At 44.1% G+C, this 27085-nt stretch overlaps 1 protein-coding gene across 2 annotated transcripts; it reads right to left on the bottom strand.

Moving 5' to 3' along the window:
• Positions 1-1647: 1647 nt before the first annotated feature.
• On the bottom strand, positions 1648-27078 carry LOC111963000 (laminin subunit beta-3-like). Of its 2 annotated transcripts, XM_070443358.1 has the most exons (23): positions 25451-27078; positions 24337-24509; positions 24063-24114; positions 23715-23869; positions 16007-16121; positions 15833-15906; positions 15521-15712; positions 15254-15317; positions 14808-14995; positions 7920-8040; positions 7512-7700; positions 7232-7351; positions 6797-7087; positions 6239-6611; positions 5883-6043; positions 5479-5690; positions 4786-4989; positions 4478-4622; positions 4050-4257; positions 3723-3864; positions 3377-3553; positions 2955-3117; positions 1648-1903 (listed from the first exon to the last, which is right to left on the bottom strand). In XM_070443358.1, the coding sequence occupies exons 3-23, from the start codon at positions 24085-24087 to the stop codon at positions 1764-1766; spliced, it is 3459 nt and encodes a 1152-aa protein (XP_070299459.1). In that variant the 5' UTR covers positions 24088-24114; positions 24337-24509; positions 25451-27078; the 3' UTR covers positions 1648-1763. The 2 variants fall into 2 exon arrangements, with proteins under 2 accessions (XP_070299459.1, XP_023841993.1); XM_023986225.2 differs by lacking the exon at positions 25451-27078 and having other exon boundaries at positions 24337-24575.
• Between the last annotated feature and the right edge of the window lie 7 nt (positions 27079-27085).

The following is a 27085-nucleotide window of genomic DNA, read 5'->3' as shown; positions in this document are numbered from 1 at the left end:
GGTGTCCCGGTTAGAGGACAAGGATGGGGAGAGAGACGTGGGGTTTCGGTTTAGAGAGCTGCAGCTCCCGTTTATTTTCGCCAATAAATCATAATCCATTATTGACCTTGTGTGCTAAAAATAAACAAATAGAAAGCAAAACATGTTTTAGGAAATTTCATATAAAGAATAAACATGAACATAATTATCATACCCATTATTTCCATGTCAGTATCATCACTCTCTGAAGGATATACAAAATATCTGAATTAATGTCCATATGCAACATGCTGCAACAACTCAACAGTCTACCACTACTGATACGACAGCGCATCATTAAACGCTCATATATTCACACATGAAACAAAGTAAAATGGAAACAATGTTGGGTATTGGATGCATAGATAACAGAAACGAAAAGGGATAAACGCTGGAGAGTATTTTCAAGAGGCATGAGTTATTTGGTACTGAACTAAAGACAAAGGGAACTCAGGTATTTAATAAGGGAATTGGTTGCTCAGAACAAAATCAAATCAAACGTTATTGGTCGTGTACACATGTTATCGCAGATTTCTAGCTCAAGCAGTGCAGCAATACCAACAATACAAAACACACACAAATCCAAACAATAAAAAGCATAGAGACGTATAGAGGTATCCAGTGCCCAAAAGCCTATATTAACATACATTGTGATGGCTCAGAAGTGTCTGCAGTTAAAGGCAAAGTTAACAAAAAAAAGTGTAATTAAAGGGACAGTTCCCTAAAAAGTATATTACAAATGAGAGCCTTTTCTACAACGTGGGTGAACTATCCCTTTAAAATACAGCTTGAAGAAAGAAATTCCTGCGGGGGGTATGTTTCCCAAGTGCAGGGGGTTTGAAAATGTTTATGCTATAACAATTAATTTCTTCAAGTCATCCCACAATCAAGAAAAATCTATAGGTGGTGGGGCTGACTAGTTGCAGACTCTTGTCATCTTACAATACATGGGCAAGATCGTTTGCGTTTATGAGCTATTGAGAGTCCCCTTACCATCACTGCCTAGCAGCTTGTGTACACTACTAAAATACATATAATAATAATTGATGTAACAGGCATTTCAATATTGGCTATTTTCGTTTTTATGACTTACAATCAACATGACCATGACATAGCGTATATACCCACATGAATGCTGACAAACATGGAAAGTCTCTTCTAATTTAGGCATATTAGATTTCAAATAAGTAGTTACACCAGCAAAATTGGGAAGTGTAATAATAAAAGATTGATGAGGAATAACAGTACTGTTCTTGCTGACAAACACACTCATTATCCTATAACATGATAGCACATCATAAGGAATAAGAATTGTTCCACTATCTTACGTCAGCTAATGTGAAGGAAAGAGAAAATCTCCTGAAGACAACATGGCATAGTCGAAATCTACCCAAGACTACACCCTACCCAAATGACGTCTATTTATTTTTGCCCACTCCCCCCAATAGGATAAAACGTATACCATCTCTTTCTCCGTGTGCCATCTTAAACCAAATGTGTTTTACCATCAAAAGGTTCGGGCTGGACCAAAAACATTCAGGGCTGCAGCCCCAGAAATCACAGGCCTAATGATGTCACTGGGATGTCGTAGGATAAAGTTAAAAACCACACAATAAGGGAAACTCAACGTCATGAAAAACATATTTATTGGGACATTTATTCTACAAAATGGGACAAAATAAATAACATCGCTCCTCTATCTCAATGAACAGGCTATTTGAGGATGACCTCTGCCCTTTTACCTCTCAGCCCTGGCAGGTGGAGAARATCTTGACCTTCTGTCTCATGTCAGCCAGGAGTTCCCGCAGTTTGCCGTCCAGACCGGTCAGCCTCTGGGACTTCAGTAGGACCTCATCCTGTAGACTATGCAGAGAGTCTGCTTTACCTGAAGATAGAGGGGGGAGGGGGAGAGAGAAGCGAGAGGGGGAGAGAGAAGCGAGAGGGGGAGGAGAGCAGGAGGAGGAACAGGAAGAGAGGGGAATGTTTTTTATTTACATATATATATATATATATAAAATTTGATTTGTCACATGTGCCGAATACAACCTTACAGTGAAATGCTTACTTACAAGCCCTTAACCAACAATGCAGTTTTAAGAAAAGTGTAAAGTAAAAAATAGATAAGTTAAAAATAAAAATAACAAATAGATAAAAGCAGCAGTAAAATAACAGTAGTGAGGCTATACACAGCGCAAATTCATCACGTCAAATATATATAAAAGCCAGAGAGGGGAATGATCCTCATCATCACATCATTTCAGCAATCAGTGCCTTTAGTGCTCGCTTCAATCCGTAGTTCTGAAGATCAGCGTTGTAGCGGCGATTTACATTTAAAGGCAATGTTCCCRCGTTAGGGGAGACCGCATTCACAGTAAACGATGCACATGTCTAGCCCGGCTGACGCAAGGGAGCGCTGTGACCACACTGGTCTGGAAAGGAGGCCGTTTGTTAATGCAATAGTCACTCAGTTTGCTTGGTTCTCTCAAATGTAATTTTTTTCCCTCGGGGGTTGAAACCTCTCATTGTTCCGATTAGAAAATCCAACCATTGTAATGGAAGCGGGCGGCGCCCTGCGGCTGTGTGTGGCTTTGCGTGTGTTTTTTTTTTGTGAGAAAGAGGAGAGCCAAGCAGTAAAAGCACAGCCCCCTTCATCATCGACACATTGTGCCGACAATATCAAAGAGCCATTTCAGACTATGAAGTCAGGAGGACTTCGAGAGTTAGGTGTTAGCCAGACTAGCATATGTCGGCTCAATCGGAAATTACCATTAAATCATTTCAATCTCGCCATAACGCTGAACTTCAGCAATATGGAATGAATCGAGCCAATGTTCCACAAACGCATTATGCCCACATACTGGATGGAGTGTGAAAACAGTCAAGTCAAATCAAATTTGCCAGGTGTGTTTGTGTCCCCTCGCTATCCTCCTCCGTACCTGCTAGTGCCTTCATCATGTCTCCAGTGTCCTGGGCCAGAGAACCAGCCTCCTCCTGCAGCTTCCGGAGACGCTCACCTGTCGTCCCCGTCCCATCGCCATGACCACTGGTCCTCTCTGCAGCACGCAGCTGCTCCAGCTGCTTCTCCAGGGACGCCAGGTCCTACAAACAAAGAGACAGGCAGTTGAGCACACACACACACACAACAGGAGGTTGGTGGCACCTTAATTGGGGAGGACGGGCTCGTGGTAATGGCTGGAGCCGAATGGTATCAAATACATCAAACATGCTCCGTTCCAGTCATTAYTATGAGCCGCCCTCCCGCCAGCAGCCTCCACTGACATACACGTACACACACACGTATAAACAGTAGGCATGCATAAACAGTACCACACACACATATACTTTAACACACACTCACCCTGGTCGCAGAATCTGCCTCCTTGTTAGCCTTATTGGCCTCTCCCTTAGCATTCTGGGCCAGCAGATCTCCAGAGCGCACCAGCGCCTTGAGCCCCTCCAGCTCAGGTTTCATCCCCTCAGCCAGGGCAGACGCCTCCCCTAGAGCCTTCACCGCGGGAGTCAACTGGGCCTTGGTCTGGAGGGAGGAGGGGATCAAAATGAGAGAGGAATAATAAGGTAAGAAGCTGTGAAGGATTTGGAAAATGGAGGCAATACAATCAATGTCAGTGTCAGACTAGTTTGAAAGCGTAATTGTACTCATTGGAGTACATTAGCTCAAATGGACACGTTCATCTCTCGCTCACCTGTGTGAGACTGTTGCTGATGTCTTCCACTATGTCCAGGCTGTCCTGCACTTTGTCGTTCAGGCCAGAGAGGGAGCCCTCCACGGCGGTGAAGCCATCCAGCAGCCCGTCAACATCATCCTTCACACCCAGCCCAGCATCCCTGTCACACAGCACACCACAAAGTTAGAACAATGTTACAGCAACCTTACGGCAACGTTCACAGCAGTCACAATAACGCTAAAGATACTTCTGAAACCACACAGCATTTTCATACATGACATCAATCAAGCTTCCAGTACATAGCCCTGTCATAAGACTGACATAAGAGGTCATAAGGTGTTATACCTAGCGTCCTGGGCCTCCTGTAGCAGGCGCCGGGCGGTGTCGAGCTGTGGTCCAGCCTGGTCCAGAACTGCTTTGCTGTCTGGGAGTCCTGCCGCCAGGGCTCTGATCTCCTGAAGCTTCCTCTTCAGAGCTGCCAGACTGAGAGGCAGCTTTGCGTTCAAGATCCATTCACTCACCGTGCTGATGTCTGTCGGGTCTGACAAAGGGTCTGGAGTCAAGGAGGGAGAGGAGGGAGGGAGAGAGAGAGAAGAGGATTGCAAGAGGGAGGATGAGAAAGAGTGGAAGAGGGGGGAAGGGAGAGAAGAGGGGAATGTCAGTGAACCACACACTCACAAAAATGCAATACTACTACTTCAATACTTTTACTACTAGTAAAACAGTATAAATAGGTTATTGAAGGTACTGGAACATAACTGTCGATGTGTCACCTGACAGGAAGTCCTTCAGCTCTTTAACAAAGTATCTTGTCTCCTGCAGATCTGCCTCCAAGTCATCCCTGGCCCGCCTCATCTGATTGGCCAGATCGTCCGTGGACTGTCTGACCATATTGACCGTGTCCTGTGTTTTCTGGATCTGTGAATTGAATGGAGAAAGGAGCAAAGCATTGAACGCCATATGATGAAACAAACCACTTAATTGACTGAAGGACATATACTACATGTCAGTATTCAAACCCAATAAACAGTTATATATGTTATAACATACAGTAAACAAACAAACAAGTGTCAGCTCCTACCTGTGCAGCAGCCTGTGTGATCTTCCCATTGAGCTGCTGCAGTCTGTCCTTTACCTCCTCAGCATCCCTCACAGCTCGGGTCCCCAGAGGCAGAGCCCCAATGCAACTCTCGCCACGACCACAGGGTGGCGCCCCCTCCGCAGGGCACAGCTCACCATCACACTGGGCAGGGGTACAAGGGGCAGAGCGCACACTGCCACACACCTGAGAGACAGGGAATAAAAATACACAGTCACGTTAAAGTGAGTTAGGGTTAAGGGTAGGGCTAGGGCTAAGGCTAGGGTTAAGGCTAGGGCTAGGTCTAGGGTTAAGGGTAGGGCTAAGGCTAGGTCTAGGGTTAAGGGTTAAAGGTAGGGCTAGGGCTAAGACTAGGGCTAGGTCTAGGGTTAAGGGTAGGGCTAAGGCTAGGGCTAGGGTTAAGGGTAGGGCTAGGGTTAAGGCTAGGTCTAGGGTTAAGGCTAGGGCTAAGGCTAGGGCTAGGTCTAGGGTTAAGGGTAAGGGTAGGGCTAGGGTTAAGGCTAGGGCTAGGTCTAGGGTTAAGGCTAGGGCTAAGGGTTAAAGCTAGGGTTAAGGCTAGGTCTAGGGTTAAGGCTAGGGCTAGGTCTAGGGTTAAGGCTAGGGCTAGGGCTAAGGGTTAAAGCTAGGGTTAAGGCTAGGTCTAGGGGTAAGGATTAAGGCTAGGGTTAAGCTTACCTGCTTGGCAGTGGGTGAGAGGTCAGGTTTGGTGTTCAGCTGCTGGTTGAGTTTCTCCAGGTCTCTGGTGTTCGCTGGTTGAACCTGGTTCTGGAGGTCAAGAGAATCCTCTCTGACCGCTGAAGATTGATCTACAGTCTTCCCACTAGCCTCCACAATCTTCGCCGCATCCGTGGACTCGTCATAGGCATTCTTTATAGAAGAGAAGGCCCCTGAGAGCGAACCAACCAAGACGACAGACAAACCGCTGTGTTAGCAGCCATAAGTGAGCTAAAACAAAACCAGACTGGTCTCAAGTCGATATGGTTCTAATTCTGATTTCTGGATCCTAAATTCCTCACTCAGCATTTTTGTGGACACACACGGATGGTGCTCACAGTTCTGCGGTGGCATATCTCTCTCACCTGCATTGTTGGAGTTGATAGGGTTCCTGAGAGCATCTCTCTTGGCGTTGTACAGCAGACCCAGGCCGCCCAGGAGAGCCTGCAACTCGTCCAGCTGTGAGCCCAGCTCGAGGCCTCTGCCTTGGGGTGACAGATCCCCATCCACCTGATCTAACTGGTCCCTGGACGATTACAATGGGGATGAGGGATAGTGAGCTAGGCAATGAAGGACTGTGGCCTTCAGATCTAGGGGTGTTTACATTTGGACAACAACAATATCTAATTTTGAAAGCAAAGTATTGCAGGTTATGGAATCTGATGCCCACTTYTATTTGGACATTCTAAGTTTTCCCGGGGACATCTGAACATCTCCCTACCTTAGTCTGCGTAGCTGAAAGAGGGCGTCGTTGACTTGTCTCGTAGAGGGAGTTGGGAGTGGGAGAGAGTCACGCATCTGGATGAGAGTGGCCTCCAAGGCCTGGATGCGGAGACCGAGACCGGTGGGCAATGAGCCGCCAGGACGAGAGGGGATTCTGGTGGAGAGTCTCTCTAGGCCCAGGGTGAGGTTCTGGATGTAGGAGTCCAGAGAGAAGAAGCAGGAGGGGCAGACWTCACAGTCAGGAAAGGAGTAAACATGGCCACGGCTACAGGCATCACAACGAATACCTATGACACCAATACGGCACCGGCAGGCCCCTGTACGCTTATCACAGCCTCCTGGTACCATGCCTCCAGCAGCACACTGACACGCTGCAGATAGAGGGAGAGAGGGAGGAGATGGAGAGAGAGGGAGACRGAGAAAGGGAGGGYGAGATGAAGAGGAAAGAAATWGTTTGACTTAGTTGTCCATTTGGACTGAATTGATCAAAGCATTGAACAAAGCATGTCTAAGAACCTTTGAACCTTTCTATGACAGAACACAACCGGTCACTTACGTCTGCAGCCAATGAGGGGGTCTCCGTAAGTGTTGTCAGGGCATTCTGTACAGGTACGACCTCCGAACCCTGACCTGCACTGACACTGACCCGTATTCCGGTCGCAGRYGTCACCATGGGAGTTGGTGGGGTCACAGCGACAGGGCTCACAGCCGCGGAAGGAGGAGGGGTTCCAGTAACCACGGGAACAGAGTTCACAGGTCAGCCCCTGGTGGTAAGGTCGACAGGGACACTGACCGCTCACAGGGTCACACACACTGGACAGGGAGCCCTCTGCACTGCACAAGCACTCTGGAGAAGACAGACAGTCAGATGGGGATAGACATACACATACACTCTGGACACCACCACAGTATGGCGAATACAGTTGTAAGTAATCATAACACAGGGAGAGTTTATGAACGGGTTCAGGGTCAAGGGTGAAAGGCGACTCACTCGTGCAGCCCAGAGGGTTGRAGGTGGTCAGGCCATAGTATCCCATCTTGCAGCGACACGACCCTGTGACATCATCACACCGACCCCCATTCTCTGCCCCCTCTGCACTACAATGGCAGCCTGTACAAAACACAGGAAACAAAACAGAAACACAACAAAGATATTAGAACACTGCAGCATATTGTGGTGCTGATTGAACCTATAGTAGGAGAGAACGAGGAATAAAGGCAGTAGTATTTGATGAATATATATTATTAAACCCGGTCTTAAGATCACTCACGTGTGCAGGCATCAGGCTGGTCTATGCTGCTCCGGTGGTTGGGTTGGTATCCAGGGGCACAGCGGTCACATTTGGGCCCGGTTGTGTGGTGCAGACAGCCCTCACACACCCCCCCACTCCTCCATCCGCTCGCCTCATAYACAGATGGGTCGAAACGGCACCGCTGGGCGTGGTTGTTACACTCACAACCTACAGGGGGCAGTACCAGATGAAATATTCAACACGGGCATCTGTGACTGCATGTGTTCCGTMCACTCGCTCGCAACTGTGCTGAGTGTTCAGTCTTCATAGGAAGATGACTTATCTTTGCTGATTATGCGCTACTTTAGCAAAGTCCTCCTACTCCTGCACACATGCAAATTATCAAAAAGATGCRGTCAGTGAATTAAGGCATTAGTGGTTGCGTACGTTTGCAGGTGTGTGTGTTTCCCTCCTCTGCAGATCTCCAGGGCAGGTCGTTGTAGAGATCAGCACATCGCTCACAGTTTACACCTGCTGTGTTGTGCTGGCACTCACACTGAGCACTAACCTGCAACACACAGAGAGAGTGAGACACATTCAGAGGGTGAATGTGCAAGACAAAATATTTCAATGCTTTTTAACGGGTTAGTAGTAGGTGTCAAGTTTCCCGTGTGTATAATAAATGGTCCACCACCCAAAGGACATCCAGCCAACATGACACAACTGTAAAAAGCATTGGAGTCAACATGGGCCAGCATCCCTGTGGAATGCTTTCTACACCTTGTAGAGTCCATGCCCCGACGAATTGAGGCTGTTCTCATGGCAAAATGGGGTGCAACTGAATACTAGGAAGGTGTTCCTAATGTTGTGTACACTCCGTGTATGTGCCTATGTGTTTTCGGTACAGAGTATGTGAGCAGAGTTGAGTGGTTGGAAATCCCGCTCATCGAAGCGCACTTCCTTTTCGAACTGCTCTTCTAAAAACCACTGTGCTCACAGGGGGGGGGGAAACTGCCGCTCCAAATTCGCTCTATTCATTAAAATCACAATTGAACCACCGGCCATCTATTTTTGTGACTACTTGGACCTACCATTTGGTTTTGAGGTATTGAAACCAAACCATATGATTTGAATGAAAAGTATTTTAATAAACATGAAAAGGTGAACGTGAGAAGCACTCGTCATTTCAATTAGGCTACATGTCATATTAAACTGAAGCCACACCCAYTTTTTAAGATGGCGGCAAGCATGTCTTTTGTCTCATCAGTTTGTAGCTGAAAAGATTTGTACAGATTTTTGTTGGTCTCCATCTACCTATGGTTCATCTGGCTGTAAACACACTGGACAATAGTACAATATTGCATACAGAGTCAATGTTCCTTGGATGTTTGTGGACTCTTCTTTGGCCCGGTATAGCGCTTGCCACCCTCCCAGCTTCTACCGGCCTGTACTGAAAACTACCTTCCAGGCGTTTCTCCCCTGGCTATCATACAGCGTTGCTGTTTTGATGGTCCTCAGCATTTAATCGCCTTGAGTAAGTCATAGTTCTCTCTTTGCTCCTGTGTTTTGTGCCTTCGTTGTATTTATTGTGGGTCCTAGTGCTGGCGGATTTCTAGTCTGTGGTTGGGTTCTGGCTTGCTGCCTATAACTGGGGTGATTTAATCTAATTATCACACTGTGTGGATTGATTGACTTTTAGCTGATTCCTCGCCAACCTATTTTATTTGCATGGATTTTAACTGCATTTTTTTTTTAAATGGCATCTACCACTTTCCCCCATAAGGGGAAACTGACTTTTACCAGACTGGCAGCAACCACCTTTAGAGACTACAGTGAACGTTTAATCTCAGGTAGGAGCTGCAACTATTTTGAACAGTTACGGGGTAATATTGGCCGGCCAAATTTCCAATGTGGAAACTGTCAGAATATTGTCTGAGCTGGACGTCCAGAGTAAGCAAATTGAGACATTKCAGTGTATCCTGGATAGGTCCCACTCTAAGACCTTTTCCTTTTCTACTCCTCAGCCTGGTCGTCATGCCACTACCTCGCCACCGTGTTGCCACTCTCTGACTGACTGGGCTGCCCAGCAAAGACCCCTCCCTAGTGAAGTCACCTCTCCCCTCGCATCTCACCCACTCCTCCCATCCTACCCCGACCTCCCATCCCGGCCGCCCCTCCTCACCCCCCTTGGAGAATAAAGGGGCAAGGACGCTTTATGAGGACCTGGCGGATGCCATGGTTAACGATCCTGCATCCCAGTGGAGGCACGTCACACACACCAAGCCCAGCGCAAGGCAGCTGTCTTTTGCTGAATGGGGCTGAAATGGCTTTGGGGGATCCCATCCTGCTGACCCAACAGTTTCTCCCACCTGCCAGAGATTGCTGCYCCTTCATCCTCTACCCTATCTTCTGAGGGTACAGCTCAAAAGGTCTCTACCACAGGCCCGTACTTCCCTGGCTCCCTCACACATCAGGCCTCCCGGGCTCCCTCGCAYATCAGGCCTCCCGGGCGCCAAGTGCTGCTGCTGTCGTAGTGCATGTGGGATCAAATGACATAAAAAAGGATAAATCAGAGCTAATGAAACAGGATTTTATTGAGCTGATCAACACCCTAAAAGGCTCTGAAAAGCATCCAATTATCTCTGGTCCAGTGCCGTCGCTGGGTCACGGCTGCGAAAGGTTCAGCAGGCTCTTATCACRTCATATCTGGCTTAAAGACTACTGCCACTCTGTTGCCATAACTTTTATAAATAACTTTGACACCTTCTGGAAACAGAAGATACTCTACAGGAATGACGGAGTCCATCCAAATCATCTTGGCTCCTGGACTCTGTCCACGCATTTCAAGGTTGCTTTGAGACAATCACCCAAGCCCTGCTTAGATAACCCCTACCATTGTGTCCCTGAGTTGTCGTAGTGCTGCTGCAAATGTACATTGTCCCAGGAGCGTTGGAAGTCCTAATGTAAGTAACCTAATTTATGTCACTCTAAGTCTCCTGAATGCCTCTATCGATCCTATAGCTATTGTATGCAGTAATCATGTGTCTATGAACTAGCATTATACTGTTAGCACTGAGGTGGTGCCCTAGTAGGAAGTTTGCTGTGTGCAGCTCACCCTGCACTATCGGCTCAAACATAAATATCACTGTCATGTCTAGTTCTGATAAACTTCCCAGTAAAGCAATGAAAACAATCAAGCATCCCAGAAAAGTGCTAAAAATAGCCCACATTAACATATGTAGCCTAATAAATAAGGTTAATGAAATCTATAAAATTCATATACTGACCATCTCTGAAACTCACTTAGATAATACCTTTGGTATAGTGGTAGCAATACATGGTTATAACATATACAGAAAATACAGAAATGCCAACGGGGGTAGCGTTGCAGTCTATATTCAGGGCCACATTACAGTAAAGCTTAGAAAGGATCTCATGTCWAATACTGTTAGTGATATGGCTACAGGTTCATCTGCCTCACCTAATTCTTGTAGGAAGTTGCTATAGACCACCGCGCTAACAGTCAGTATCTGGATATAATATGTGTGAAATGCTTGATAATGTATGTGATATCAACAGAAAAGTATATTTTCTGGGTGACCTAAAWMTTGACTAGCTTTTGTCAAGCTGCCCACTCAAGAAAAAGCTTAAAACTGTAACCAGTGCCTGCAACCTGGTTCAGGTTATCAGTCAACCTACCAGAGTATTTACAAACAGCCCAGGAATGAAATCATCCACATGTATTGATCACATCTTTAGTGATGCTGCAGAAATCTGCTGTAAAGCTGTATCCAAATCCATCAGATGTAGTGATGACAATATGGTAGCCATATCTAGAAAAACCAGAGATCCAAAGGCTGGACCTAATATTGTGTATAAAAAGGTCCTACAAGAGGTTTTGTAGTGATTCCTATGTTGGTGTAAAGAATATTTGCTGGTCTGTGGTGTGTAATGAGAAGCAACCAGACGCTGCACTTGACACATTTATGAAATGAGTTACTCCAGTTACTAATAAGCATGCACCCATTAAGAAAATTACTGTAAAARCTGTTAAATCCCAGTAATTGATGAGGAATTGAAAAATGTTATGGTTGTGAGGGAAGAGGCAAAAGGAATGGCAAATAAGTCTTGCTGCATAACCGATTGGCAAACCTACTGMAAATTAAGAAATCATGTGACTGAACAGAACAAAAATAATAAAAAACTATACTATGAAACAAAGATAAATTATATAAAGAATTATAGTAAAATGTTTTGGAGCACCTTAAATTACATTTTGGGCAAAAAGGCAGACTCAGCTCAATCATTCATTCATTGAATGAGATGCCTCATTCATCACAAAACCCACTGATATTGCCAACTTTAATGATTTTTTAATGGGCAAGATTAGCAAACTTAGGCATGACATGCCAGCAACAAATTCAGAACCAACACATCCAAGTATAACTGACCAAATTATGAAAGACAAGTGTTGTAATTTTGAATTCCGTAAAGTGCATGTGGAAGAGGTGAAAAAATGATTGTTGTCTATCAAAAATGACAAGCCACCTGGGTCTTGACAATTTGGACGGAAAATTACTAAGGATGATAGCGGAGTATATTGCCACTCCTATTTGCCATCTCTTCTATCTAAGCTTACAAAAAAGTGTGTGCCCTCAGGCCTGGAGGGAAGCAAAAGTCATTCCACTACCCAAGAACAGTAAAGCCCCATTTACTGGCTCAAATAGCCGACCAATCAGCCTGTTACCAAGGCTTAGTAAACTTTAGGAAAAAATTGTGTTTGACCAGCTACAATGCTAGTTTACAGGAAATAAATGAACAACAGACGTTCAGCACGCCTATAGAGAAGTGCTTTCAAACATGCACATTCAACTTACACAAATGACTGATGATTGGCTGAGAGAAATTGATAATAAAGATAGTGGGAGCTTCTTTGTTAGACTTCAGTGTCGCTTTTGACATTATCGATCATAGTACACTGCTAGAAAAATGTATATGTTATGGCTTTATACCCCTTTACACTGTGGATTGAGAGTTACCCGTCTAACAGAACACAGAGGATGTTCTTTAATGGTAGCCTCTCCAACATAATCCAGGTAGAATCAGGCATTCCCCAGGGTAGCTGTCTAGGCCCCTTACTTTTTAAAATCTTTACTAATGACCTGCCACAGGTTCTGAGTAAAGCCTGTGTGTCTATGTATGCGGATGACTCAACAATATACACGTCAGCTACTACAGTGAGTGAAATCACTGCAACACTTAACAAAGAGCTGCAGTCAGTTTCAGATTAGGTGGCAATAAATAGCTTAGTCCCACATATTTCACACCAAAAGCATTATATTAAGACAAATCATTCACTAAACCCTAAACCTCAACTACATCTTGTAATGAACAATGTGGAAATTGTGCAAGTTGAGGAGACTAAACTGCTTGGAGTAACACTGGATTGTAAACTGTTATGGTCAAAACATATTGGTGCAACAGTAGCTAAGATGAGGAGAGGCCTGTCCCTATTAAAGTGCTGCTCTACCTTCTTAACAACAATATCAACAAGGCAGGTCCTACAGGCCCTAGAGGGACTTGGGAAAATTACAACTGGCCCAGAACATGGCAGCATGGCTGGCCCTTAAATGTACACGGAGAGCTAACATTAATAATATGCATGTCAATCTCTCATGGCTCAAAGTGGAGGAGAGATTGACTTCATCACTACTTGTTTTTGTAAGAAGTATTGACTTGTTGAATGCACAGAGCTGTCTGTTTAAACTACTCGCACACAGCTCGGACACCCATGCATACCCCACAAGACATGCCACCAGAGGTCTCTTCACAGTTCCCAAGTCCAGAACGGACTATGACAGGCGCACAGTACTACATAGAGCCATGGCTACATGGAACTCTATTCCACATCAAGTAACTCACGCAAGCAGTAAAATCTAATTAAAAAAAAAATACAGATAAAAATACACCTTGTGGAACAACGAGGACTGTGAAGAGTCACAAACACAGGTACAAACACACATACAAACACACATAACATACACACTATATAAACACGTACACCTGGATTGTGCATAGTAGTAGAGTAGTAGCCTGAGGGCACACACTTAATGTATTGTGAAATCTGTTGGAAAATGTATTTTAATGTTTAAAATGTGTATTATAATGTATATTACTGCCATCATTTTTGCTGGACCCCAGGAAGAGTAGCTGCTGCCAAGGGGATCCATAAGAAATATAAATAAATATAAATACAAACCGCATATAAACACTAAATAGGTTAGGACCCTAAGATGGAACAGAAATGAATTATTTAGGCTATATTATTTCAATTATTTCAAGGCTATAGCCTACAAAGAAATACATTGTGAAGCATTTGTGAGTGCGACACACTATGCTGGTTGGGAGTCAGGGACATTAAGCGCTCAGCATTTAAACATTTTGTTGTATAAAATCATTTTAATCTATAAATGGTGCATATAGGCTGTGACCTACTTAGAATTAAATATGTCTTATTAGGCTCAGTCTACAGTGCCTTTGAATTCATTTTTAGAAACACCAGTTTGGCCAGAGTCTGTGGTTTCTGGCTCATGCGATGGTGCCTGGAGAGCAGGCCAGTTGCGAAGAATATCCTCTCCACGCTTGCAGAACCACTAGGGACGCTAAACACCCTTTTGTCCACTCTTGCCAGGCTGGGCAGGGATGCAGAGTTTTTTTTCTTCTTCTATAGGTAGGTCTAAAAGGTTTTTAGGCAACATAACCCATTTGAAACGGAAAGCTCCTTAAAAGTTGGAACATGCCAGGCCTATTGGGCCAAAATCAATGATGGCTTATTGTATAGATGATAATAGAACCAAAATTAAAGAAACTTTTAAGGGCTCTGATTTTATGTTTATAAATACTTTGCTACAATGACACACTTCATTAGCTACCCACCTTGTTCCTTTCTTTTACCGTGTGCACGTAGTAAGTAYACCATCATGCTTTTGGGATAGGTGTCTTTTCAACTCCATGACTAGCTAAAGAAAGTGGCTATAGCAGCACACAAGTAGACTACAAATGCATGCTGGGCCGGGCATGACCTGAGCACATGAAGTGAGCGCTATTGGAGTGATATTGGAGTGGGCGAATAGGCCGATGCTCCATCCTTTGGGAATCTCGCTCCACGCTCCAGTCAAATTGGGCACGCTCAGCTCCTCGCTTCGCTCACATACTCTGGTTGGGTATAGGCGGTTGGTAATAGTCTTAGGCAGACAGCGGTTGGCCTGTAGATGTGTGTTGTATGTGTTAGGTATACTAGAACTGTGTGTTAGGTGGTTGGCAGTGGTATCATACCTGTGTGCTAGGTAGCTGGTAGGCAGTAGTATCCTGCAGACAGCGGTTGGCATGGCCGTGGCAGAGGCAGGTGCCCATCACTCTCATCTCTCTGAGGGCATAAAACAGCGAAGGGGTGCGGCCGGGCAAGCGGGAAATAGCACCAAGCTCAGTCAACTTCACCCGCAGGCCTGTCAATCCTGACACCTCTGGGGACCGAGAGAGAGCTGTCAATCACTGGGCAAAGCATCTCATTGGATCAGGAATGTTCAATCATGAAAGGTGTAAGTGGCTCTGGAGGAGAGCACTTGCTAAATGGCTCAAATATAATGTATAAGGACATTATATTGTCCATAGTAACAGTGGGTGTTGTCCATAGTAACAGTGGGTGTTGTCCATAGTAACAGTGGGTGAGTAACAAAGGTAATGGATGGGTAAGTGAATATGGTTGATTATGTTTATCTTACCTTGAATCTTCTGCCCATTGGGGACGCTGATGCTAGAGAACTGACGCAAGGGGCTGAACTGAATCTGTGTAATGCAATGAGGAAAATCAAAAAGGGGAACAGCAGAACATTTCATCTCTGGATAACACAAAATATCATGGGAATTTCCTCCAGTTTCCAACGTTGTTACCCCGTTATCTCATAAACCCGACCCTACATTGTGGGAGGCAACTGTCTGCCTAGGGAGACTACTCCCTACTCCCTTGCCTAGGGAGACTACTCCCTTACGGTCTGGTCCTGGTAAGAGTTAGCGGGGACGGGGGGTAGGGTGTAGCAGTAGGTCTGGTCCAGAGAGCGTGGCATAGTCATGGCAATGCCAGGGAAGGCCGAGCGACAGTCTGAGGCCATGTAGTGGGACGGTTGCCAGGTTTGACCATTATCCAACGTCCTCTCCACCACCAGCGCACTAGGATGGGGACCCTGTGTATAGAGGCAACTGGAAAATCAGTCCATAAGATTGTACAGCATTTAAAAAAAGACAATTCTGCCCTTGCACATTGGAAAAGCCCTGACCATGCTGCTCTGGCAGCTGGGTCTTACCTTGAAGGTCAGAATGATGGTGTCCAGCTGAAACAGGTTCTGTAGGTCCAACTGTAGGGTAACCGGACTCACATCTAAAGAAACATAGGTTGTCTTTATTTGGTGGGTCACAATAAGAAAGTTTTAGGATGGGTCACTCACAACATGTGTCCTGTAGCTCTGTAATCCCCTCACCTTTCCTKGCCTGCCACCACCTGTTGGGTCCAGTGGTGGATAGAACGTTCTGGATGGTGTGAGCTAACTGACTGGATGGATTCCTGGAGTCACAGGTACAGCACTTTATCCTCCACTGAGAGAGAGAGAGAGAGTTCATACTACTTAGCATAATTTACTGTATATAAGGTTATGCAAACAAAGCATGTTTGATTTTTAGAACGTAAGGGGGATAAAAAATAAAATAATCTAAAGATATTTAAATACATCTAAACCAGATTAGATTGGTTTATCATTAACGTTAATGGTTGTGTTCTAATGGTTGTGCTCAAGCTGTGCTCTGCCCTTTGTCTTATGCAATATAACCCAGAACTGTAACAGTACACACACACAGTGTGTGTTTGTGTTTGGGCATGCATGCGTACGTGTGTGTCCCCCCCTGACCTCTTTGTAGAGAATGTGAGTTATTGGTCAGCACACATTCAAACAGCACACGATTCGTGGGAGGTTTATATGCCTTTACTTTGACAAGAAATCCTMATTTCAGACAAATACGGACTGAGGGAACGTGAGAGCAATCACACAGCAACAAGACAGAACAAGGTATCAGTTCCTCCTCCAACACATTGGAACCACTCACAACGACCAATGTGCAAGTAAATGTTCATGTGGATCTTCCCACAGACACCATAGATAACACTGAGGTAAAGCCATGATATCTCRAATCAATACAGCACTGATGGGAAGGCTCTTGTGTAACACTAGTGAAGTGGTTTTTCTACACGCATTATGTGACCCAAGATCACTTGGTCCACACACAGGACTAAAGTCTGCAAAAAAACACTACAGTGAATACTGTAGTATTTACAGTAAACTATGGTATAAATATTGTTGTAAAAGAAAACTGTAGTATATACACTATAGTAATTCATATAGTGTTTTTGCAGACTGTAGTATACTGTAATATTTACTGTAGTGTTTAAAAAAAATCTTTGACATATAATTTCAGGAAACCTACTGGAAAAATACTAAAAGAGCAAATTTTCCATAACCTGTAGGTATGTAGGACAGGGGTCTGAACAGCTAGTTCAGCGCTTTGCTTCTTTTCTATAACCTGTAGGGTTCCCACTAACTGCTGTCACATATTGCGATATTGGGGAGGGTAATGGGCAGGGTATTTGCAAATAAGATACTGTAGTATTTACTATAGTAAAAAGAAAGTGTCGTTTTTGCGGACTGTTGTGTATTATCTTTTTATTTATTTTTATTTTTTACAATACTTTAGTATTTACTATAGTATTTTACAGTATATTACAATGTTTTATAATAAGTACTACACACAACATCCGCCAACATCCTTCTACCACCCCTTGCAATCAAAAGATCACCTGTTTTAAACAAATATAGAACAGCAACTCCTCCCCTCTCTACTAGAACAACCACCAACCCCACTACCTATACCGCCAATTGCTCTCCCCTCCAACCCCCTTGTCTCCACTACCCTACACCTCCACCTCAGCTTGCCCTGGTCGGAGCGGGTTGGGACTGGGGCTGGAGCAGTTACTTGGCCTGAGTCAGGCTGGCTGGGCTCTCTAGTCTGTCACCGAGGCCATGGCTTTGTACCCCACCGGGTGAAAGGTTACACTGGACGTTTCAACATCAGCTATGGCCACTGTCAATCTGTTCAGCTTGCTTGTTCTCTTTTTATTACTCTTGTTTTCCCTCTCCAGGCACATCGCATGAGCCTGTAGCCACAGACTCTGGCCAAACTGGAGTTTCTAAAAATGTATTCAAAGGCACTGTAGACTGAGCCTAACAAGGCATTTTTTCATTTCATTTATATTTAGTTATAAGTCACAGCCTATATGCGCAATTTATAGACTATAATGATTTAATACAACGAAATGTTGTCTAGGTTAACATATGGAATTGTTAGAAGATGGTCATACCAAGGATTTCTTAGCTATTTGATTTTGAATTTTAAGACTCTAAGAAAATATTACAACATTATTGGAGGAAACATTGTCTTTCTTGCTCTCTCTCTCTCGTTTGCTTACTCACTCTCTTTCTCTCTCGTTCTGCCGACCCCCCCCCCCTCTCTCCCTCCAAACCACGATTTCAAAAGTCGATCTTTCTTGCTCTCTCTCTCTCGTTTGCTTACTCACTCTCTTTCTCTCTCGTTCTGCCGACCCCCCCCCCCTCTCTCCCTCCAAACCACGATTTCAAAAGTCGAGAGGCAAGCTGCTGATTTCGTCAAACAAACAAAAATCTGTCTGCACATATGCGCCCGCCCACACACACACACACACACACACACACACACACACACACACACACACACACACACACACAGTGTATAAACACATTTTTAATACACTGTTATAGACATAAATATGTTCACTAATGTTTGAAGTATAGTCCTTGTTGTATAACAACGTTAGTATACAATAAGTAATTAAAATACTCATCTATATTGTATCCTATGGGACTCCCAATCACATCCGGCCGTGATTGGGTGTCCTTTCGGGCGGCTCACAATTGGCCCAGTGTCGCCTGGGTTTGGCCGGGGTAGGCCGTCATTTGTAAATAAGAATTTGTTCTTAACCGACTTGCCTAGTTAAATGAAGGTTAAATAAAAATACAAATTAAATGGTCTGACAAACACCGCTCTAGCTCTGTCACCACAGATGTGGAAGAGGGAAGGGTAATAATGGCGGAAGCAGTGGATTTTGATGKGATTTTTTTWATTATTATGTTAATTCGATTTCCACAGGGTTAATTTAATACAATGAAATGTTGTTTAAATGCTGAGTGCTTAATTTCCCTGACCAGCCTAGCATGTCGCACTCGCAAGTGCTTCACAATGTATTTCTTTGTAGCTATAGTCTTGAAATAATTGAAATAATATGACATAAATAATTCATTTCAGTTCCTTCTGACCTATTTAGAGTGTTTATAAGCTGTTTAATATGACGTGTAGCCTATTTGAAATTATGAGTGCTTCTAACATTCACCTTTTCATGTTTTCATGTTTCATGTTTAAATACTTCAAAACCAATGGTAGGTCCAGGTCACAAAAATGGATGGGTGTTGGTTAAATTGGGATTTTAATGAATGAAGCGAATGGAAAGGACTTGGAGCACAGGGCTCCCGAGTGGAGCAGTGGTCTAAGGCACTGCATCTCGGTGCAAAAGGCATCACTACAGTCCCTGGTTCAATTCCAGGCAGTATCACATCCGGCCGTGAGTCCCATAGGGCGGCGCACAATTGGTCCAAGTTTGGCCGGGGTAGACTGTCATTGTAAATAAGAATTTATTTTTAACTGACTTGCCTAGTTAAATAAAGGTTACTTTTTTTTTTTTAAACAGGAGTGGTGTGCAAGCACTGATGAGCGGAATTTCGACCGCTCCACTCAGCTCACATACTCTGGTTGAAGCTCGGAGACTGAGATGGCCATGCAAAAAACAAATCCACTTTCAAACCAACAACTCCGGCCATCAGAACCACTGTGTTATCTAAATAGATTCGKACCCTTTTGACATGTGCGGGGGGTAAMAAAACGTTTGATTTCACCTCATTTGAACATTTTGTCATAAAAAAAGTGTTTCCCAACTCAAGAGGTTTTAAAACTGTTACAGGGTTGACGATTTAATTTTAAAATCAGCCATAAATCCCCTTGTGACAGGGGAAATTGAAGTTTTTTGTGTGCAACAGGGAGGGGCAATTGCATGCAAGCTTCAAATATTTCTAGCCTGTCTATCTATGGGTTACAGGGTTGACATGTTGTGCTCAACCCACTCAGTTGTCCACCACAAAACACCAGAAAATGGCCAAAAAGAGTAGAACCAGCTCACCAGCTTTTACACTATGATTTKACTATTAGATGTTCAACGCTTCTTTTGAAACATTTGATAGTTTCACCATATTAAAACTAGAGTTCAGTTCACATAACAGGGTTGACCTTAAAATGAGGGACAGTTTTTTAAAAACTTTAAATTGAATCACTAATCATGTTAAATAAATAACAATCTTCAGAAAATACTTTGTCAAAGCAAGAAAAGAACCAGGGCTTTACAGTCATGGTGAAAACGTGGAGAAATGTTGGTGTTAAGTGGGTTCAAATCTTCCTGCCAGTCACAGAGGGTGCGCAGAGGGACATGTCGAAACGCAGAATTGTCACTTTAGCAAGTCTTTATTCATATCAAAAATCWGATTTATTGAATTCTCCATGTGGTCTATATTAAAGAGCACTTCATTGAATATAATAGGCTTTTCAAATATTGCTACACAATTTCTAATTMAAATATCAAAGGGCCTCATTTTGTGGAACAACCCATATGCTCTRGCATCAGCCCTGACCCTGGTCTGTCAGTGTGTCTATTTCTGCACCAGTGGTCAGTACTCAGAGATTGACCACAAGACAGAGATGCTGAAAGGACAGCACTGTTCATTGTTTGAGTGACTTTCTAAGACTTTGAGTGAATGTATCGTTGGTAGTGAACAGCATTCTGGCTATTCATTAATTACAGAAACAACTTCCCAATTCGTCAGAACACAACCAGCAGCATTAGAAGGAACACAAATTATAATTATTGTAAAAAAATTCTAAAACAATCCCACATATTGGAGAATTCAGATAAATGCATGAATCCTTCTAGCTTAGGCTTCTAGCGTTATAGCTTACAAAGGCAGCCCATTTCTGATATGTTGCCCAATTATTGGCAAAAGATCTGATCTGATTGCTCAAAAGACAAATTAGTTAGAAAAAAACTACATTTGGGTTACCTGTGTAAACACAGCCTTTTTTTAAATACAGTTTGGTATAGTCTGCTTCAGGCACAAGACTCCCTGGACCTGGTCAGTGTCCAGCCAATCAGTGCCCCTTGGGCTGCAGGCTGCTAAGGATAATATGGAGAAACTCTGCCAGACCACTGGAATCTGACCAGAATAGATTAGTCTGCCAATGWAGCAGCCTGTATCAAAGTGTGTTTGTATGGCCAGCTGGCTGGCTTTTTGGACCAGAGGACAGACACTAACGCCACGGAGGCATGGACCATGGTACCACAGGGAGAGTTCTGGCCTGGGCAACTCATGGTGCCCTCCTTCTGGTAGCCCCTTATTGGTACCTTTTTTTAAATGATAAAGCCATCCAAATTKAATCAGATTTCCATGGTGGGTGGACTGATGACAATATTTGATTCCCCATTTTAAATGTCTGCATTACACTCACTGTAGGAGGCTGCTGAGGGGAGAACRGCTCATAATAATGGCCAGAGTGGAGCAAATAGAATAGCATCAAACACCTGGAAACCATGTGTTTTTKATGCATTTGATACAATTCCACCAATTCTGCTTCAGCCATTAACAAGAGTCAGCTATTGGCTAAGATCCCCTCCATCCCTGAGGAAAATGGGACCAGCCTTGCCTCTCTCATCTCTGATTAGTTCATACCAAACCCTGACAGAAAATCACTTTGAGCCATGTTGGCTTGTTGCTATCGGCAACTCTCTGGCAACTGCCAGTGCCAAGGGCGTGTCAAGGGTAGAGGAGAGTGTTGGGCAAGAGAGAGGAGTCTCGCAGTCTCACACCAAATCCAGAATAGATCTGTCAGCACTGGACAGGAAGGCCAAGCCTCCTATCCACTCTAACACCTACTCTATCCTTTCTTCTACCCCTCTCTCTATCCCTCTCTTCTATACCTCTTTCTGTCACATCCTGATCTGTTTCACCGGTCTTATGCTTGTCTCCCCCCCCCTCCAGGTGTCGCCCATTTTACCCTGTGCATTTATACCTGTGTTTTCTGTTTGTCTGTTGCCAGTTTGTCTTGTCTCGTCAAGCCTACCAGAGTTTTTCCAGTACTCTTGTTTTTCTCTCTGGTCCCTGTTTCATAGTTTTCCCGGTTTTGACCATTCTGCCTGCCCTGACCCTGAGCCTGCCTGCCGTTCTGTACCTTGTGACACCGCTCTGGATTACTGACCTCTGCCTGCCGTTTAACTGTCGTTTGCCTGCCCCCTGTTTTTATAATAAACTTTTGTTACTTCGAACTGTCTGCATCTGGGTTTTCCTGAGGTCTGATACTTTCTCTCTCTCTTCTATCCCTCTCCCTGCCTCTCCTCTGTCCCCCTCTCTCTCTGTCTTCCAGTACCCTCTGTGGGGGCATGACGGACACCCGGCCCAGCCATTAAAGGGTCACTGGCATAAGTGCCACTCCCTTGACACAGAGTGATAAASCCCTGGCAAACTGTACTGCCCAACTCCCCCTCTGTCTGCAACTTAGCTCATCTTCAGTCAGGACATTCCACAGATCACATCACCAGGGCCGCCCCCCTTTTGAAGACCTTTAGATCGATCCCCCCCCCCCCAAAAAAAAACCTGCGAGCAACTGCGGCCCCTCATGATGAGTTCAGATGTTTTGTGGCGCCCACTCCATCAGAGTTGTCCATCCCTGGTCTACGGCTATCTCCCCTGTACTGAGTTATACAGAGCGTGTCAGAGAGATAGTCAATGCACAACCACACCCTTCGGACATGATTCAACACACACAGTCGTACAGTTACAGTACATCCAGTCTAGACAAGGTTCTATGGCCTGGGGCACCTCTCTCCACACGCCCAACGTTAAAACATCTTTCATGTTTGTGTGATCAGCACAATCATCCAGTGAAACACAATCACTTTGAGTAAATATCAAAACACAAAAGTGGTGAAGTTTCAAAAACTCAAGGCAGAACCCACAACCAGCAGACAGCAAAAAAAGATCTACAGTCTGGTGTGTGTGTGTGTGTGTCTGTGTGCCTGTGTGTGCCTGCAGATACATACTTGTAATTGTGAGTTTTAAGAGCAGAGTGACTGATACCTGCCCTGCCCAGCAACACCAGAGGGTGTGGCTCAGATGAAAGGCTCGACTGTAAATCAAACAGGCAGCAACACAAATTAAAACATAAATATTTTCCTCTCTTGTCCTTTTACCTGGTTTTACCTCCTAGTTTGTCATAAACAAAAGGATGTTTCAAACTTGTCCCATAAATAAAACTACAATAATACACCTACAGTAATTCAATAACTAAAGTATTCTTAGAAAAGAAATGTGCTTATGTATTTTTTTCCCTGTCCACATATTATATTTGATTTTCTTTTTCTCTCTCAAATCAAACAAATAAATCCCCATCCAACGTTTTTCTCTGCAGGAACTCCAAGACTGCGGTCAAATGTAGTTGCAACATCTGGCATCTGTGTGTCTCTGGCACCAGATCCAGACAATTTCACAAATTACACCAACCAGTTCTCCCCTGACCCTCTATCCATCCACCCTTTCCCTCTCCCCATACCATCCGTGCACCCTCTGCCCCTGGTCTCCTACTGAGCATGGTCAGCACAGAGACCAACAGTCATGCACCTCCAATCTGGACATTGTGTGCGTGCGTGTGTGTGCTTGCATTTGTGTCTGCCAGAATGTTTTGTCTGTCTCTCGGTCTTCTGTCTTTATACATGCAAGTCTGTCTGTCTGTCTGTCTGTCTGTCTGTCTGTCTGTCTGTCTGTCTGTCTGTCTGTCTGTCTGTCTGTCACTCATGTTTAACTCCATAAAGTTATAGCTGCCCTACAAACCTGAAATGTTACACATTAAAACCCTGGTGAACAACTCATAACAATTAACAGCTATTGCCCCACTTTTCTCCCATCTCTTACAGTGCCTCCGGTGTCTTTCATAGCAATAAGAGTAGRGTCTTACCTGTCCAAAGTAGGTGCAAAAGACCTCAGAGCCGGCAAGGCCGCAGGTGGAGGAGGCATGAAGCTGACGGTCCCTACCGAGGAGCAGGTCTCCCATAGGGGGGTAACAGGCCCCCCGAGAACAGTCCCTCTGGGTCGCAGCCACTGCTGTCAGGGCTGGGGGAGGAGATAAATTMATCAACCAATTCATCATTATCATCATAGATAGAAGTATGAACCCAATTACACATTTCCTCACATCCTACACGAAACTATCGCCACAATCTGAATGTTAAGACTAAATCAAAGAATAGTTGATATAACTGTAACAACTCAATGACGTGCTAACACAAATATCGTGGGCACATACCTGCTAACTGGAATAAAATCCACATCTTTGGTTCCTACTATGAGAAATTMTTCTAAAGACAAAAAGGTCAATAAACAATACAGCCAACAATACAGCAAAAAAATGTCAAAGGTCAGACATTCAAAGACTAGATAATTGGTAGACTGAATAATTGGGAGAAATTACCAATACAGTAGGTGGCTGCATGAACACAAAACATTTTGAATTACATTGAAAATAAAAAGTAAAATAACCGGTGAAAGTGAAATGTTAATCAATGGAAGTGTGGACTCACCAGTTGTAGGTGTATGGACGTAGACGCGGGTGTGTGAGTGCTGCTCAGAATCTGTCTAAGTGTGTGTGGGTTCTTGGCTGTATCCTTTTAAACACTGTCTCACCTGGGCCTCGCGATACAGTGTCAGAAAGGTAGCTGGCAGACACACGCCTCCCCTCCGCAACCCCAACCTGCTGGGATGAATACATCACACCTTAATTGGGGAGGACCTGTATGTGCTAATTGCTGGAGTGGAATCAGTGGAATGGTATCAAATACATCAAACATATGGTTTCCGTGCGTTTTGATGCCATTCCATTCGCTCCGTTCCAGCTATTATTACGAGCCGTCCTCCCCTCAGCAGCCTCCACTGGAAAACATACACACGCGGGATAGAATTTCTCGTCGGACATCTATCGACAACATATTCTTCAAAAAAGGGAGGCTCATCCAAAACTAACAGTGGAGCGATCAACCACACTGAAGAACATAAACAGTTCTCTGTAGCGATGTGGTAAAATATAGTTGTGGATCAGTGGTTGGGTCAGCAGCTTGTCTCAACAAGGAGATTAGCCTAGGTATGCAACGATTGTTTAAGATACAACGTGCAACAAAAACTCTGCTCATCTGTCTGTTGAAAACCATTGTAAATTAAGCCATTATCCGTATTATTATCTTTGACATGCCCATCTGAATCAGTGTCTCCGCACACATACACACCTCTAAATGTATATCCTGCAGGCAGTAAAACGGATTGGCACCACTGTGTGGTAACCCTGGCATTCTGTGTGTTTTGGCGTGTGGCGGTATATCAAATTTCAAATCAAATGTATTTATATAGCCCTTCTTACATCAGTTGATATATCAAAGTGCTGTACAGAAACCCAGCCTAAAACCCCAAACAGCAAGCAATGCAGGTGTAGAAGCACGGGGGCTAGGAAAAACTCTCTAGAAAGTCCAAAACCTAGGAAGAAACCTAGAGAGGAACCAGGCTATGAGGGGTGGCCAGTCCTCTTCTGGCTGTGCCGGGTGGAGATTATAACAGAACATGGCCAAGATGTTCAAATGTTCATAAATGACCAGCATGGTCAAATAATAGTAATCAAATCAAATGTATTTATATAGCCCTTCTTACATCAGCTGATATAATCACAGTGAACAGGTCAGGGTTCCATAGCCGCAGGCAGAACAGTTGAAACTGGAGCAGCAGCACGGCCAGGTGRACTGGGGACAACAAGGAGTCATCATACCAGGTAGTTCTGAGGCATGGTACAAGAGGTTCAGGTCCTCCGAGAGAGAAAGAAAGAGAGAATTAGAGAGAGCATACTTAATTTCACACAGGACACCAGATAAGACAGGAGAAATACTCCAGATATAACAGACTGACCCTAGCCCCCCGACACATAAACTACTGCAGCATAAATGCTGATCACCACCTGTGTGTAATAAAACCTATACTCAAGGCTGCTGAATACACACACTGTTTTTCTCCATAGCCACTGACTAACATCCCCAGACCAGGGTGTGTTCTGTGGCTCACCTCCGTCTCACACACGCACGCACACACACAACTTCCAGGCGGCCGCAGCCACACCCATAGCTTCCGCGTATCCCTAAGGTAAGGTGTCCGTGGCAACAACAGGGTATAATGTTTTTTTTAGAGGGGTGAGGGGTTCTAATGACTAAAGACCACAGACCGTGACGGTCCTAGCCCCCCTTCCCCCACCCCACGACTCTACATAAAATTGGCAACGTAGTCATGACACGTCGAATGTTGTGTTTACAAAGCAGATTTCACCCTGGGAAGATTACAATAGCCTATAGGTGCAGTTTTATCACAACCAAAGCTATAGCCACTTTTAAAGCACATAGTAGTAGTCTCAGTCTAGAACTACCTTAGTACAGTGAATGCAGTACGGTATATATTAGACTTGCATATACTTGTCTCTGTTTAATGTGCCCTGAACCTTGCTCTATCTGTGGTTAGACAACACGCTGTAAAGGTCTGAATAATGAGAGACAGTGTGTCCTTGTGATTATATACACASAAACAGCAGTAGGGTGTTACTGTGCGGAACAAAAACTACTACTCACCTCAAATGACTACATACTATACCAAATTACATCAGTAGTCACCAASCCCTTGTAATGGGAGAACAGGTCAGAATTGCCAAATGGCCCAGGTCTCACGGTTCAAAACAAACGAACAAACTGCAGAGTTTCCTTCCAAATTGCTATTTATAAATGTTCTGAAATGTTGTTAAATTAGATTCTATTGTTWAAAAAATTCTGAACAAGAATGGTGTGTTTTTTCACTATCTAATAATGGCATGGGGTTGTTCAATGACAGACATGTATTTGTTTAAAATCACTTGATCGTTTCAGACAGACAAATAATCATGTTTTTTTTGGCCAAATGCTATATATCCGCCTCACTCTCAGAGAAATAGGTAGCACTGCTAGGTTTTACACAGTCAAATGTAACAAATAACGGAAATGTTTTATGAAAGAAATGTACAAATTATACATTTGTGACATTAATATATAAATATATTTTACAAAATTCTGTACGGTAATATGAGATCTGTATGTAAAACATGTCCATTTTACATTTTAGTCATTTAGCAGATGCTCTTATCCAGAGTGACTTACAGTAAGTCCAATCATCTTAAGATAGCTAGGCGAGACAACCACATATCACAGTCAAATATACAGGATATGAACATTCTATTCCAGCTAAACATTGGATATACTGTATAGTGTTTTTCAT

Source organism: Salvelinus sp. IW2-2015, linkage group LG1, assembly GCF_002910315.2.
Source record: "Salvelinus sp. IW2-2015 linkage group LG1, ASM291031v2, whole genome shotgun sequence".
Lineage (NCBI taxonomy): Eukaryota > Metazoa > Chordata > Actinopteri > Salmoniformes > Salmonidae > Salvelinus > Salvelinus sp. IW2-2015.
The sequence above is the reverse complement of the archived record's forward strand: the minus strand, read 5'-3'. Positions and strand labels throughout refer to the sequence as shown.